Raw genomic sequence first — 17,522 nt, forward strand, 5'->3', positions numbered from 1 at the left:
TTTAGAGTTCCCGGGTTCGATTCCTGGTCAGGGCACACGGGAGAAGCGCCCATCTGCTTCTCCACCCTTCCCCTCTCCTTTTTCTCCATCTTTGTCTTCCCCTCCCACAGCTAAGGCTCCATAGGAGCAAAGTTGGCCCCAGCGCTGAGGATGGATCCCTGGACGTCTTCAGGCACTAGAATGGCTCCGGCCACAATGGAGCAACACCTCAAATGGGCAGAGCATTGCCCCCTGGTGGGAATGCCAAGTGGATTCCGGTTGGGCGCATGTGGGAGTCTTGACTGCCTCCCCGCTTCTAACTTTGGAAAAAAAAAAGTGGCTGGGGAGATGGGATGGATGGAAGTAGGAAAACAAGCAGGCCAAGATAGAATTCTATGTCAAACTATGCAGTTAGCATTTTCTCCTGTAAGCACTGTAGTGCCTCTAAAGGGCTGGCTATTCCACAAGGTCACTCTGACTTGGCAAGGAAGGGAGGACAGAAAGTCAGGACTTCCAGCATGACAATGGAGCTCTGGAAGTGAAGAGGGAGGGGAGGGTTTGCTAGAGAGATATTAAGAATCAAAGGAAACACAGAACTTTGTGACTAAATGTGCTGTAACTATGTGTTGGAAGACTAGTAAGAGAGGGTTGCAGAGGGAAGGAGATTTTGGAATGACTAAAAGAAGAGTGAATGTTGAATATTTTACCGTAATAGAAAATGCAGAGGAAAAATGGAAAAGGGTCGAAGTGGGTGGAAACTTTGACATTAAGTTCGAAGTATCTGAGGAGTAGGTGGGTGAAGATGCCCATTTAAGGTATCAGTTAAATGAGTCTGGAGCCAGAAGTTCCAGCACACCTTTGAAGTGACTGCCATAACCGTGGAAATGATGCAAGTGCCAGGCAATGTGCAGGATAAAAAGGCGGCAAAGAACACACAGCAGGCCACTGAGAAAACAAGCTAAAAAAAAAGGAGGCCATAAAGGAAAAAAGAGAAGGAATGATTAGAGAGGTAGAGGTGGGAGAAAGTAAAAGAAAGATCAGTTATCTGGAAGTAAACCGGAAAGCCCTCCAAACTGTGATCCATATGCTAAGCACTGCTGAGGACAAACACAAGCGAACTCTTCCTTTGCGCCAGTCAAAAACCTGGACTGGCATTATCAAAAAATACAAAGGAGAAAATGTAATATGGAAGCTGGAAAAGCTTTTCTATTAAAGAAAATAAAATTCCCAAATTAATCTAGGAAAGAAAAGAACAGTTCCAGAGCTAAAAGCAAAAAAAAAAAGACTTTCTTTCTTAAAAAGGTTCCTTCAGTTTTGTATTTTCTGATATCTAAAAAAGGTAAGCTTTAAAATGGCTCTCACAATTATTCTATTTAGGTCATAAGTCAAATTGGGCCAAATTGGCAGTCACAGTGGATCAACATAGGCTTTCTAACCAGAATGAATTTCTTAAGTAACAAAATCTCTACCAAATGCCCTCAGTGGAACAGAAGATAGCTGAGGAGAACAAAGGGATATTTCTAGCTAAATAATCACTAGCTAGTGGGATATGCAAGAAACCATCTGAATCATTTTAATACAGCACTTGTCAAAAGTACTTCTATTTATTTATCTATCTATCTATTTTTAGGTGAAAGGAGGGGAGATAGTGAGGCAGACTCCCACATGCACTGGCAAGCCCATCTTGGGCCAATGCTTGAGTACTGAACTATTTTTTAGCACCTGAGGCTGATGGCTGGACCAACCGAACTATCCTCAGTGCCTGGGTACTCTCAAATGAGCCATTGGCTGCAGGAGCTGAAGAAGGAAAGAAGGGGGAGAGAAGCAGATGGTCGCTTCTCCTGTGTGCCCTGACCAAGAATCGAACCCAGGACATCCATACGCCGAGCCAAAGCTCTATCCACTGAGCCATCCTCAGCTCCTGGGGCCAACTAGCTGGAGCCAATCAAGCCATGGCTGTAGGAGAGGAAGGGGGGGTAGGGGTAAAGAAGCAGATGGTCACTTCTCCTGCGTGCCCTGACTGGGAATCAAACCTGGGACATTCACATACTTGAAGGATGCTCTACCATTGAAACAACTGGCCAGGGCAATTCCCAAAAATTTAATAATAGAATTAAAACATGACCCATTTCTGGATACAAATCCAAAAGAGTTAAAAACAACATCTCGAAGAGATATTTCCACACCCACATTCATTGCAGCATTATTTAACAATAGCTAAAACATGAAAGCAACTCAAGTGTCCATATTAAATGGATAAGCAAAATGTGGCTTATACATACAATGGAATTCTAGTCAGCCTTCAAAAGGAAGGAAATTCTGAAACAGACTACAACATGAATAAACTTTGAGAACATTATACTCAGTGAAATAAGTAAATCACAAAAGACAAATACTGCATTATTCCACTTACATGAGCTACTTAAAGAAGTCAAAATCAGACAGAAAGTAGAATGGTGGATTCCAGGGGTTCGGAGGAGAAGGGAATAGACAGGTCTTGATTAATGGGTATAGAGTTTTAGGTATACAAGATAGAGTTAAGAAGAAGGATGGTGATGATGACTCTACAACATTATGAATGTGTCTCATATAAAAGACAGGATAAACAAATGGGACTATATCAAATTAAAAAGCTTTTGCACGGCCAAAGACAATAAGAACAGAATAAAAAGACAAACTACACAATGGGAGAACATATTTGACAGTATGTCTGATAAGGGGTTAATAACCAAAATTTATAAAGAACTTGTAAATCTCAACACCAGAAAGACAAACAATCCAATCAAAAAATGGGCAAAAGAAATGAATAGACACTTCTCCAAAGAGGATATACAGATGGCCAATAGGCATATGAAAAAATGCTCAACATCACTAATCATTAGAGAAATGAAAATTAAAACCACAATGAGATATCACCTCACACGGGTTAGAATGGCACTCATCAACAAAACAACACAGAATAAGTGCTGGCGAGGATGTGGAGAAAAGGGAACCCTCCTGCATTGCTGGTGGGAATGCAGACTGGTGCAGCCTCTGTGGAAAACAGTATGGAGATTCCTCAAAAAATTGAAAATCGAACTGCCTTTTGACCCAGCCATCCCACTTTTAGGAATATACCCCAAGGACACCATAGAAGGTTCCAGAAGGAGAAATGCACCCCCATGTTTATAGCAGCATTGTTCACAATAGCAAAGATCTGGAAACAGCCCAAGTGTCCATCAGAGTACGAGTAGATTAAAAAGCTTTGGTACATATATACTATGGAATACTACTCAGCCATAAGAAATGATGACATCGGATCATTTACAATAACATGGATGGACCTTGATAACATTATAAAGAGTGAAATAAGTAAATTAGAAAAAAACTAAGAACTATATGAACCAATGCATAGATGGGACATAAAAATGAGACTTAGAGACATGGACAAGAATGTGATGGTAACAGGGCGTGGGGTTGTGGGGTGGGGAAGGGGCGAGGAAGGAGAAGGAGGGAGTGGGGGGAGGGTAGGGGCACAAAGAAAACCAGATAGAAGGTGATGGAGGACGATTTGACTTTGAGTGAGGGGTATGCAGCATAATCAAAGGTCAAAATAATCTGGAGATGTTTTCTCGGAACATATGTACCCTGATTTATCAATGTCATTGCATTAAAATTAATAAAAATAATATTTTAAAAAATAAAAAAATAAAAGAAAAAAATGGTTAAGATGGGAAATTTTATGATATGCATATTTTACCACAATAAAAATTTTTTTAATACACCAAAAGTTTTCCTAACCACTTAGAAAAATGTCAAGTTCACCTTATAATATCAATAAGATCAAATTACTTACAGGAATGGTAGTTGGGTGGTAGATAAGAAATGAGTAACAGTCATATAAAGAAAACAAATTTGATGAAGATTAAAGTAAACTTGAACAACTAAGAAGTAAAAACTTATATGTAGAAAAATTCTTTCTTTTAAATATCAATTTTTCTCTCAATAATCTATCAATTCAATGCAATCTTAATAAAAAATACTAGTGGGTCTCTGTTTGTAAATTGACAAAATAATACAAAGTAACGAGGGGAAATTAGACCCAGTGGATACTAAAGTTGTTTATAATTAGCCCTGGCCAGATAGCTCAGTTAGAGCATCATCCCGATATGCCAAGGTTATAAGATTCAACAAATGAATGCTTAAATAAGTAAAACAATTAATCAGTTTTGATGTTTCTCTCTGTAAAATAAATAAAAAATAAAAAATTAAAATTGTCATTAGAAATGTTGAGATCGATGGAACAGAATAAAATGCTAAGATAAGACACTTTTGGGACTTTATTACATGACAAAGATGAAATCTCAAATCATAAGAGGCAGTTAAGCTACATGGCTAGTTAGTTATACTATGAGCAAAACTGAGTCCTTACATTCTCCTTTAAGTAAAAAGTAATTCTAGATGGGATTTAAGCATAAAAAGTAAAAACATATTAAGTTATAAGAGCAAATATGGATAAGAAAAATAAGTTTGCATTCAGCATGTAGAAAATCCTTCACATAAGACACAAAAGATGCCATTAAAAAAAAACAGTAATTTTTAAAAATTCTCTATGAAAAGCATCTGCCACACATATATTAAATGAGCTAATCTCCTTAACTTATCAAGATAGGCCAATAGAAAAATGGGCAGATCAACAGGTAAGTTTACAAAAAGAGAAAGAAAATACCCAATTAATATATAAGATACTTGATAGAAATGAAAGAAAATGCAAATCAAAACAACAATGAAATATTCTATCCAACCAGCAGAGAAATGAAAACTTTAACAGTACTGTCATGTGTTTGCATGAGTCTACAATCAGGCTTAGCACACATCACTGGTGAGGGTTAGGGTTCCTACTGATGCAGTACATGAAGAGCCAGGCAGAAATAACGTGCTCATGTAATTTTTCTTTTCTTTTTTAAATTTTTTTTTTATTGATTTGAGAGACAGGCAGACAGAGAGAGCGAGAGAGAGAAGTGTCAACTTGTCCCACTTAGTTGTGCACTCATTGGTTGCTTCTGCTACGTGCCTTGACCACAAATAACTGTGACCTCAGCACGTAAGGATGATGCTCTATTCACTGAGCCATCTAGCCAGGGACACTCACAAAGGTTTTTAAAACTATATATGTGATGCTAAAATTACTTGTTATAATGTCCACTTAATTATCTTCACGTCCCATTTTTCTTACAACAACGTAAAGAGGATAATTATAGGCAGACTGCGGGGAAAAAAGTCCAAAAGGTCAACGCTGCAGCAGAAGTCTAGATGAAAGACAGCACTCCATAGCCACCTGACTACATTCAACCTAAACTGCCAGTATGATCAGAGCAAGACCAGTGTTTCTGGTCTTCTTTATCTATCTCTCTCCCTTTTCCCCTGGCTCCACTCTCCATCTCATTCTACCATTTCCCAGTAAAAACATCTTAGAAAAGACTGAGATTCCTCCTTTTACACATGAGGTGCTCATTATTAAGCTAATTTAAAACTGCATGGTTACTTCTGTTGAACAATATTACTTGTCAATCAAACTTTCTAAATTTAAGTAGGGATAGTATAGTTATTCTATTAGGCGAGGCAGATTTAATTAATATACTTATTTGCTTTTTCTTCAAATGAGAATAAAGTTACAAACAGCTGGTAAAACACTGATTTACATTATGTCATCACAAGCATGCTAATGTTTTGAAATAGAAATGGCCCATGTTAATTGTGCTTTATCTTCCAATTTCAATTATAATTGAGAATAAAGTATCTGGATATTTCTTACCAGGTTCTGGAAGGTCTAGTTTTGCCCGCTTTAGTTCTGCCATAGAAATCTGAAGTTGCTCTATTACAAAGTCATCTTCAAAGAAAAAATCCTTTGCCAAGGTCTCCTGAAGAAATTCTACAAGTTCTTCCATAGACAATTTCATTAAATGTTCTAAGAAAGGATGAGAGAAATAAATATGTCAACAGCTACTTTAGGTTGAGAAGAATGTATTCCATTCTGGTGTGTTTTTTTTAAAAGGGCACAAAAAACAAATTAAATATAGTATTGTGACTATCACTGAAACTCAGTCTGATAAAAATATTTTCTGATATTAAAGCAATCGCAGAGAAAAGTAGGTACTCTAATAGTGGGGATGGGGAGGTGAAGACTACTAAATACCTTCTCATTGGTTTAAGAATAACCACAGCTAGGCATTAATACTAACCTAGAGAAAGAGTTTCTTAGATACAATAGACATAGACCACCTAATATGACATAAGCACTTTCTGTTTTATTGACACGGAGCTCCAAATCCACTTTTAGGTCTGTATTTTTACTGTTTCAGAAATTCAAAAAAATCTGTATTACTAATTTTATTTATAGTTCCACTTAAAAAATTAATTTATTGGAAAACTTCAAATTACAGATACAAAAAAGAAAGTAAAAATCAGCTAAGATCCCATTAGTGACTGCCCTAAAAGACAACATGTATACATGTGTATTGATTTAAAAAGTAAATTACACTTTCCATGTTATTCATCTCCTTGGTTTTTCCCCATCCAATCAGGTGTATCACTGATATTCCTTATTTCCACAAGTATAGTTTCACACCATCATTATTAATAACTACCAAAAGTCTGTTTTATGTATGCACTATAACTTTTAATACTGGGCATTTAGGTTCTTCCCTTTTTTTTCTTTCTTTTTTTTTTTTTTTTTTACTATTTAAAACCACTGTGAGGTGTACCACCAATAACAATGTCTCTTAATATTGAAAGGCAATCAGAAAATAATGAAGAGAAAATCTTGGAAGCCTCAGCTAACTATCCGTTAAGGGGCCCAGACACAGTTTATGAAGTCCATCACCTTTAAGTATTTGCGCTTTCTCTTCCTAAGAAAAATACACAGCAGCAGACACACTTCATCCCAAAGCTTTAGACTAATGAAATTATAGCATAAAAGGCAATTGTGACATTTAAAATTTACTTACAAAGGGTGAAGAAATCTTTCACTTGTCAAAATTAATTGAGTTATGTAAGTAAAGCAGACTTTAAGAGGCAGAAGAGAGTGATAGAGAAACAGAACATCAAGGTTCTACTCCTCATGTTTAGGGGACACAATAAGTATATATCTTAACAAAAAGTATATTTCTGTTCTATATCTTCTTGGTCAGTTCATCATCCTGGGAGAGGAAAGAGGAGAGGTGAGAGAAAACTGAGAGACATTCCGAGAGATTGACTGACTTCCTCTGGTTCTATAACAGTCTTGGAGACAATTCATTGTCAATTGTTTTATTTGGTGCTCTGGTTTGTGTGTTGGGTTGGAGGAGTAAGGATTTGGATGTAAGAGAAACAAACCACAACACTTCTGAATCCTTTTCTTTCAGAGTAAATCACACAAATGTGCTTTGAAAGGGAGTTTTCATTCCTGTCTAAAGTTTAGATCAGGGGTAGTCAACCTTTTTATATCTACCGCCCACTTTTGTATCTCTGTTAGTAGTAAAATTTTCTAACCACCCACCGGTTCCACAGTAATGGTGATTTATAAAGTAGGGAAGTAACTTTACTTTATAAAATTTATAAAGCAGAGTTACAGAAAGTTAAGGCATATAATAATAATTAGTTACCAAGTACTTTATGTCGGATTTTCGCTAAGTTTGGCAGAATAAATCTTTATAAAACAATTTACTAAAGTAAAATCTATCTTTTAATTTATACTTTGGTTGCTCTGCTACCGCCTACCATGAAAGCTGGAACGCCCACTAGTGGGCAGTAGGGACCAGGTTGACTACCACTGGTTTAGATAATCTGGCGCTCATGAAGTCCGTGCATTTCAAGGTAAGCAATTAAAAAATCTTATTTTTTAAAATAGATATGCTTTAAACCTTTACTTATCAATTGATTTTAGAGAGAATGGGAGAGGGAGAGAATAAGAGAGGGAGAGGAAAAAAGAAGGAGGGAGAGAGACTAAGTTATTTCACTTAGCAAGCCCTCATTGATTGATTCTTGTATGTGCCCTGACCGGGCATTGAACTCATAACCTTGGCATATTGGGACAACACTCCAACCAACTGAGCTATTGGGCCAGGGCCTCAAATAACCTTATATTCAATTACCTAACATGTACTTATAATGATGCCAAGCACAGCAGGGAAAAAACTACAAAACATGACTCTAAATACTCAATTAGATTATAATTTAGTTGGGAAGCTGAACAGATGAATCACTCGAGAACAACATAAGAGAGCTGAATACAATGAACTTGTGAACTGGGCTGCGTGGCCTCATTAAAAGTGCACACGCAATTCTAAAGCTTTCAGTTATTCTCTTCTTTGCATAGTTACAAAAGGAGTCACAAATTTTTTAAGGTTGAATTGCAACATTAAGATGAATAAGGTTCTTCATTTCATAAAGAAAAACTCTCATTTCTTAATTTAAAATAAGGCACAGAACATCAAATTTATAGAGCCCTTGAAATATTGCAGCTGCAAACTTTTTAAAGCCTTGTTGCATTTAGACAAATACAGACGTAGAACGTATTGCCCCAGAGGCCACAATGCAGTCAGGCAGAGAGATGAGCTGAAGGTTTCCCATCTCCAATCTACACTTGGGAGCTGGATGCTTTCTTCCTGGATAAAGGAAATAGCAATGGGAAATGTTCTCTCTACCAGGGGTCTCAAACTCGCGGCCCGCTGAACAATTTTGTGCGGCCCCGCAGACTAATCCACGAAGTTCAAAATATTTAAACATATTCTTGTTCTTTCCATTTAAAAATATTTTGAACTTCGTGGATTAGTCTGCGGGCCGCACAAAATTGTTCAGCGGGCCGCGAGTTTGAGACCCCTGCGAGTCTAGACCTTTTAACTAAGAAGCCTAGTTTCTTTGGTATCTCTCTTTTTCTATTACAAAGCCGAGATTCAGACTGATGAAAAGTAGAAACAAACACTTAATCAGATTAATATCATTAGCAAAACCAGCACACTGCATTCTACTGTTTAAGTATGAAAGTGAAAAAAAGAATCAAAGGTCTTTGCAATAAAGTAAGCTTTTAGACGTAAGAACCAATTGAAATAAATTACCAATTGAAGATAATTCCTTCACTGATTTTCAGAAATATTTTAAACTCACTATTAAAATAAAATGAAGTTGAGTGGGAAATGAGCAATCAGAGTTAACATGATTAGATTTCTGTGAAATATTTATAGTTAAATGTTTTCTTACTTTTGTGTAATTTTAAGATTGTATAAGACATAGCAGTAAGAACTCGTTCTCCTTCAAAGATGTAGATATCCCATATTCTGAGGTTTAGTGTAAAGGGAGTCTATATTAAAAACAAAACAGAAATAAGATTAATAGTTTGCCCTGTCTGGGATATATAATTTTATGATTGGGTTTTGTAAATAAATACTCACACGATCAAGGAAACATTGAAAAAACCATTTCATTGTATAAAAATTTGTGTAGATTTCTTGAGAATCCTGAAAAAACAACAACAAAGACTTCATAATTTCTGTGTTGTAGCAAGCAAAATATGATGTACAACACTAAAAGTCAGGAGGGCTCGAGGAGGCAGCTGTCAAAGCTAAACATAAAGCCACGTCAGTACAAATCTTTTTTTCATACTGCTGGAGTATCTCTGCTTTACTCAACTACTGTATTCCCCCAAGTATAAGGCATTCCCAGGTATAAGATGCACCTTAATTTGGAGGCCCAAAATTTGAAAAAAAATGTATTACATAAAGTTATTGAACTCAAGTTTTATTCATCATAAAATTCATATAACTCATCACTGTCAAAACTCCCATCCATTAGCTTGTCCTCATCTGTGTCTGATGACGAATCACTGTCCTCATATATTGCCTCATCCTCAGTCCCATCTATGGCATTTGAAATGCCACAACCACTGAATAAGACGCACCCAATTTTTAGTTCCCAATTTTTCCCCCCAAAAAGGTGCGTCTTATACATGGGAAATACAGTATTCAACTACTGTGTTTTATCGCAGAGTGTATATATGGTTAACTAAGGATGAGTTGTACGACTCTTAAAATACCTTTAGTGCAATAAAAACAATATTCAAAATTACTGAAATATCATTTATCTTTAAAAGATGTATTGCTTCTATAGATCAGCTTCAAAGAAATTTAAGTTAGGGCCGTGAGAGTTCAGCAACATTAAATATCACAAATTCGACATTCTTTAAACAACTGATAGTTATAACTGCATAGTAAATGAAATGGACACTATAAATCAATAAGGTAATTGGGACCAAAGACTGTACTCAATTCCTTTAACTTTATTTTTGGGGTAGGTGAGTGTAAGTCAATGTCACGGCTACCTACCAAATGTTGCTTAAGCTTGGACAGAAATTTACTCAGTATTTTCTCATGATGTTCTTGAAACCTCAAGAGTTTAGGAAAACCATGGACAAAAAAGCCTAGAATACAAACACAAGAATAATATTTCTTAAATAAGACCAATAAAAATCCCTATTTTAAAACACAACATTTCTTTCATTTTTAACTGTCAACAACAAAAAATATATCCTGTAAGTTACCAAAATATTTTTCCTCCCCACCAAAAAAATAATTGTGTATGAACTTGGGTTAATAAAATCTGTAGTCTAGTATTTGTTTTCTAAAGGTCTCATACATAACCTTATAAAAAATATCAAAGAGGACAGAATATTTCTGAATTACAAAAACTAAGAAGCCAAGAAAAAATACAAACTGAAGCCATTTACTGAGACTATTCTCTTAAAGTGTGGGTTATATTTAAACGTGCAAATTTTTATAGTTTATTCTAATTCTGATTCCTTGTCATTTTGTTTAACTGCTAATACATAACACAAACATTTTACTACTTTTTTCAGGTTTACTCTAACAATTTCATTAGTATTATGCTTCCAAAGTTTTTATCACTTTTTAAACCTTTCTATAAGTACTATTTAACAGCAGCTAAAATATACTGGCGCTACGTGATCAATGTTACATCAAAAATGGTATTTTATCCCAACTGATTATCTAATATGCTATATAAGATTTCTAGACAGCAACTAATTTTAAATAGTAAGTTGGTATTACTTTTGCATATTTAATTCATGAAAATTTACATCTTTTTATTCACAGGTTTCCTTTCATATAATCTACACAATCCAGTAAAAAGGATATATACTTAATGGAGTTATAATTTTTTCATATTCGTATTTAACAACCTCAGTTTTATGTAACTTTGAAAGATGTTAATAGATATTCTATGTTTTTTAAAAAAAAAATCCAGGGAAATGCTCTTTGTTATATACACCCTTCTTGGATACGAGCTTCTTAATGTTTGAGTTATTTTATAGACTAAAGAAACATTTTTCTTTGTTTAACTCAGTCTTCCGGGCTTATCTGATCTTGGAGACCTTTTCCCCTCACAAAATACGTTTCCCCAAAGTGTTCCTTACACACTCCTGGGAAACACTGCTCTATAATCTTTGGGGAAGGGCTATTTCTTAACCAATTCTCAGTTTTCTAAGGTGTATATAAAAATTTCCACAGACAGAGATTCTATTCCACCCTTAGTAATATTTTCCAGTCAAATAATTTCTTTAAAAAATCCATCTCTACCTGCACCACTTTCATGGTCAATTTGATAGGAATGGGAATTGGAAGAATTTCCAGAAGTCTGATTTTTAAAAAGGCAGTGCCCTTCAATAAAATACTAGCTATGATGCCTAATACTTCTTCACTCCTTAGTGATATCCCAGACTTGATTATATTAAATCTCATTCTCTTCAGCCTTCACTCAATTGTATATATTTATAAGTGATACTTTCATATATGAAGGCAAAGAAATGACTTTCCTAAAATGGGACATCTTCTATATATAATTACATATACTTAAATTATAACAGTCCATTGTACTTCAACATATATCAGCAATACCATCCATAGTAAAGTGAAATTAAGACATATACTTTTCTTCATGATGCTTTTAAAATGATACTGTCTGTTGGATTGCAGTTTAATACAATATGTCACACTTTTGGAGTCTATTCATGGGGTGCAAAGTGTCTAGAAACAGTTATTATAAAGATAGTATTTATTTAAAACACAGGCACGCACACATGCATGCACGCATAGATTACACACACATACAAAATACCCCACAAAAACCACATGGTAAAACATGAGATTTAATAAACTGTAAGCTATGGAAGGTCATGATTTTGAAAATGTTAATATATCCTTTAAACATGTGTCAGGCTCCCAATAACATAAAGTTTAAATAGTCACAAACAGAGCTTACAGGGCCCACTCTTATACTGGCTGGTGGGCTCAATGGTAGAGCACTGGCCTGGTATGTGAATGTCCTGGGTTCGATTCCTGGTCAGGGTACACAGGAGAAATGACCATCTGCTTCTCCATCCCTCCCTCTCTACTTTCTTTCTCTCCCCCCCCCCCCTGCAGCTATGGCTCGATTGGTGTGAGTGCATCAGCCTTAGGCACTGAGGATGGCTACATGGAGCCTCATCTCAGGCACTAAAATGAGCTTGTTTGAGAGCATGGCTGCAGATGGACAGAGCACAGGCTTCAGACAGGGTTTGCCAGGTGGATCCTGGTTGGGGAGCATGCAGGAGTCTGTCTATCTCCCCTCCTCTCACTTGGAAAAGAATAAAAAACAATAATGATTTGTTAGATTTTGTTTTTAATTTGGTATTATTAGGTGGATGGCACTGGAAAAGTAATTTTGCATTATATGGACAAATATCACTTTGATTTCCAAGACAAGCTGTAACCCAAATTCTTAAGTAAAGTTCATTGTATAAGGACATGGTTATTAAAATCAATTTAATTTGAAAACCAAAAAAAGTACCCAGAATATGTTACCAGCCTTCTATGTAAAATGAAATCAATTTTATGACTAAAGGAACTAAGATACCAGCTGACCAGGTGGTGGCACAGTGGACAGATTGTTAGCCTGGGATGCTGAGGACCCAGGTTCCAAACCCCAAAATCCCTGGCTTAAGCACAGGGTTGCCAGCTTGACCGTGGGATCGTAGATATGACCCCCTGGTCACTGGCTTAAGCCCAAGGTCGCTGGCTTGAGCAAGGGGTCACTGGCTCAGCTGGAGCTCCCCAGTCAAGGCACATATGCGAAAGCAATCAATGAACAACTAAGGTACTACAACTATGAGTTGATGCTTCTCATCTCTCTCCCTTCCTGTCTGTCCCTGTCCGTTTCTCTCTCTTGCTAAAAAAAAAGAACTAAGACACCCACTTGTTACATGAAACTACTTAATTATTATGTATCTTTTCTTTAAACATCTTAAGAATCATTTTTCAATGAATAGTCTTGGACAAAAAGTTATATACCACAATATTCAGTCAATAATAAACAGTTCACTGAAATGATAATTACAAGACTGTCTAAAAGTTTTGATCAAAGTTCATTTCTCCCAATAATACAGCTTTTCCTAAATTCCTACAAACCCAAATTAGTTTCTCATTGGGGGAGCAAGTAAGAAAAGAATTTTTAAATGCCAACAATATACTCTGGGGTAAATATAGAAATATAAGTGTGAACAAAAAGACGGAGAAGAGTTAAATAAAGGAGAATGAAATAAAAATTTAGTAACAAACACCAGTTAACTGAACAAGCACCTAGACAGTAAGTTTTTGTACTTAACTCTACCAAGTATCTTCCATAGTTTGACTTTGCTTTAATTTACCTTTTATCTCCCCTTTTGCTTATTGTTTCTGAGAAACCCTGGGGCTCTTACCATGCATGGCATGTTTGGGGCCTGAGAAGAGTCTGACCAGGGCCCAGAAGGCATCTTCTTCATTCATATACATAAGGAGCAAAGCAGTGATCTGGCTCATCCCCTGACAGTATCCAACTTCCTGAAGAGTCAATGAGAACAAAGAAACTGGGGGTTTTAAGATCAAATTACATGCATATGCACATATAAAAACCTGACCCATAAAATAATCAGAAAATGCTTAAATACATTATTGAATGAGCAATTCTACAAAAAATATTAAAATCTTCATAGCACTGAATCACATACTAAAAATTGTGTTCAAGAATAAATGTAGAGGTGTGAACAAAGTCTAAACCTAAATGTATTTTTATTGTCCCCTGTTCAATATTGTTGTACTTTTTGTAAAGAGCATTAACAGTTTCTTTTTTCTTTTTGGTTCCAAGCTCAATATTCCTCTTCTTTACTCAGATGCTGGCAAATCTCTCTCCTCCTACAGTTCCCAATTCACTGTCTGGCCTCCTCTGGATTTCTGGACCTTTATGTACTGGCATTTGTAGACACCCACCCATCTTGTGCCCTTTCTCCCCATGTTCCCTGCTCATAAAGTGGCCTTAGGCATTCATGGTGGTGGTACATGAACCAAAACTAATGGAGCAGAAGAGGACACCTGACCCCAGCGGACCAATTAATTGGCTGCACTGGCTGATCACAAACTCTTTCTAGGAAATCTGAATAGAACCACAGAGACTGTAATTAGATGGTGGCTTATACTCTGAATAGAGTGGTTATGGTGTGTTTATGGGTGTAATTTTAGCCATGAAAAAACTGATATGTAGGCAAAGAAGCAATCTGGAGAAAGAAATATTAGAATAAATAGTTTACAGAGATAATCAGAGTCAGCATGATCCCCAAGCGGAAGAAATAAAAGTGTAGCTCTTTCTCACTGAAGGCAGCTCCAGTTCCCATAAGGCCCAACTATTGTTTCATTTCTATGAGAAGCCTCCTAATAAGCGCCTTTTTAATTTGCCCTAGTTTGAGAATTTCTGTCCCTTGTAACTCAAAGGTTTTCATTACAATAGAAATTACACATATCAAGGTTCAAGGCTGTCCTCCCTGAAACCTAATCAACAAGCATTTATTTAACATCCAAATTAGGTTCAACCCTAATTGATCTCCAAATTATCATCTCCCCACAGAGTGACAAATACCTAAAGAATAACATGTCCCATTACCTGAAAGGTTAGTCATAGCCTACTCTTGGAAATAGCAAGGAGGCAGAGGCAGTATTCTAGTTGAACATCACTGAATGAATAAAATGTAAATCAAAAATTAATCTACCAACCTCCTGTCCTTCTAGCCCTGCTCATTCCCAGTCCTATTTGCTTAACATAAAAACAAAATTAAACAAACATGAGAATAACAAACCAAACAGTCTGGAGAAAGAGAGCAAAAGTGAGATTTACTGATGTGCTGGGGTCTTTCCCACTTCCAAATCAGCTTTGCTCTCAGACTCAGGATTACTACAAGGAGCCCTGAAGGGATCCACAGACCTCAAAGACTGTGAAGACCATCTAGTCCTGAGATGAAGAAACTCAGCCCAAAAAAGCCTTGTTAGGAAGGGAGTGCTGAAAGGTCCTCTAGGTCAGTGGTCCCCAACCTTTTTTGGGCCACGGACTGGTTTAATGTCCCGGCCTTTAGGGTGGGACAGGTAAATGTATCACGTGACTGATCAAGCGTCAAGAGTGAGTCTTAGACGGATGTAACAGAGGGAACCTGGTCATTTTTAAAAAATAAAACATTGTTCAGACTTAAATATAAATAAAATGGAAATAATGTAAGTTATTTATTCTTTCTCTGCGGACTGGTACCAAATGGCCCAGGGACCGGTACCGGTCCATGGACTGGGGGTTGGGGACCACTGCTCTAGGTCCTCAGAATACACCTCAAACAGCTATGGGCAGGCACATTCCCACTTACCGTATTATAAATAGAGTAAGCAGCAAGAACATGGAACAGGGACTGTTGCCTAGAGCAAAGGAATTCATATTGAACACAACTTAGTTATTTCACACATTCCACAAATTATAAACTTATAAAAACAGGTTGACTGAAAATAGATAATCCAGATAGAACTATTATTATAATACAGAAATGATCCCAAGCTCAAATTTTGACAATACTCTATATGGTATAAATTTGAGGTTAGATAACATTCATTTTGATAGAACTTATACCAAAAAACACAAAAGGCTTCACAATTTCTTAAACTGTTGCCTTCTTTCATTGAACTATTCTTACTATAAAAATCATCCCCATGGAAGCAACTGGCTTGATGAACTAAGGAATGGCCTCGGTTATGATCCCAGCGAGGTCTAATACCTGTACGCTGGGCAACGTCTTCCAGGAGGCTGCATATGCTCCAAATCAGCCTCTGATACATGGTGCTGCCTCTCCTGTAGCCATGATTCAGGAGTGAAAATGGGGAGGGCTCCACCCACTATTCTCTCTGGAATTCCACTAGCAAAAAGGTTGTCTCCCTTCCCATCAACGTTAGGCTTTCTGGAAGTCAAAGAGAGGAAGGCTTCTACCAGAAAACACAATAATAATTCCACTGAACTGGGAGCTGAGACTGCCACCCAGACACTTTGGGCTCCTCATGCTTCTGAATCAACAGGCAAAGAAAAAGGTAACTGTATTGGGTGGTGTGATTGATCCCGATTATTAAGGGGAAATTGAGTTGCTACTATACAATAGACGTAAGGAAGAGTATGTCTAAAATACCAGAGAACGCTTAGGGTATCTCTTAGCATCACCAAAAACAGTGATTAAAGTCAATAGAAAACTTCAACAATCCAATTCAGGCTAGAATGCGAACAGTCCAGATCCTTAAGGAACAATGGTTTAGGTCACCCCACCAGGTATAGAAGCACAACTAGTGGAGGCACTCCTGAGGCCGAAGGAAGTATGTGACGGGCAGTGGAAAGCAGTTATAAACCAGCTATGACCACGTGCCCAATTGCAGGAATGAATGACTCTAAATGAGTATTTCTTTCTTATTTTGGTATATGTTTGTATATATGTTAAAAATGTTTTCTTCCTTCTCTTTTCCCTTATTATCTTACATTAGCTATATTAACAATAGTTAACTTTATATCACAGTAATTAGCTTATAAAATATCAAAGCAGAACAGTGAACATGCATCCTGTTGTGGGGAAAGGGTGAACATATTCAGTCATCAGCAGAACAGTTGGGCCAAAGTATAACTTTGTTATTGTCTTTGGAAATTAAATTAACAAGAATTGACTAGGATGGTCAGCTTTGATAATTTAACTAGGGCACAATACTCATTTATTCAAATACTAATCTAGGCATTGCTATAAAGAAGGTACTTTGTACATGTGATTAAAATCTAAAATCAGTTGACTTTAAGTAAGGGAGATCATCTAGGTAATCTAGGTGGGTCTGATTCAATCAGTTAAAAGGCTGTAAGAGCAGATCTGTGGCTTCCCTGAAGAAGATATCCCTCCTGGGGACAAAAGCTTCAGTTCATGCTCAAGAGTCCCAGCCTGCACTTCCTGATGGCTTCTTCTGTGGATCTCGAACTTGCCTAGTCAACCCCCACAATTGTGTAAGCTAAATCCTTATAATAATTCTAATATGTATCTCTTACTAGTTTCTGTTTCTCAGATTAAACCCTAACCAATACATAGGTTAGCAAATTTATATTTTCATTCATAAATTGTCAGTCATTTCATTCATTTATTTCCCTTTTTTTTTTAGCTCCATCTACATGAGGTC

The 17,522-nt window shown here is 36.7% G+C and overlaps 1 protein-coding gene across 2 annotated transcripts in view; it reads right to left on the reverse strand.

The window, feature by feature from the left end:
* USP6NL (USP6 N-terminal like) overlaps positions 1-17,522 on the reverse strand; it is a 245,819-nt gene that overhangs the window by 16,002 nt on the left and 212,295 nt on the right. For both annotated transcript variants that reach the window (XM_066385003.1, XM_066385004.1), the window contains exons 9-14: positions 15,701-15,749; positions 13,742-13,862; positions 10,317-10,411; positions 9,387-9,452; positions 9,196-9,295; positions 5,774-5,926 (exon numbers count right to left, since the gene is read on the reverse strand). In XM_066385003.1, coding sequence (XP_066241100.1) covers positions 5,774-5,926; positions 9,196-9,295; positions 9,387-9,452; positions 10,317-10,411; positions 13,742-13,862; positions 15,701-15,749 — 584 coding nt within the window. The remainder of the gene's footprint in view (positions 1-5,773; positions 5,927-9,195; positions 9,296-9,386; positions 9,453-10,316; positions 10,412-13,741; positions 13,863-15,700; positions 15,750-17,522) is intronic.

Source organism: Saccopteryx leptura, chromosome 5 (genome assembly GCF_036850995.1).
Source record: "Saccopteryx leptura isolate mSacLep1 chromosome 5, mSacLep1_pri_phased_curated, whole genome shotgun sequence".
Lineage (NCBI taxonomy): Eukaryota > Metazoa > Chordata > Mammalia > Chiroptera > Emballonuridae > Saccopteryx > Saccopteryx leptura.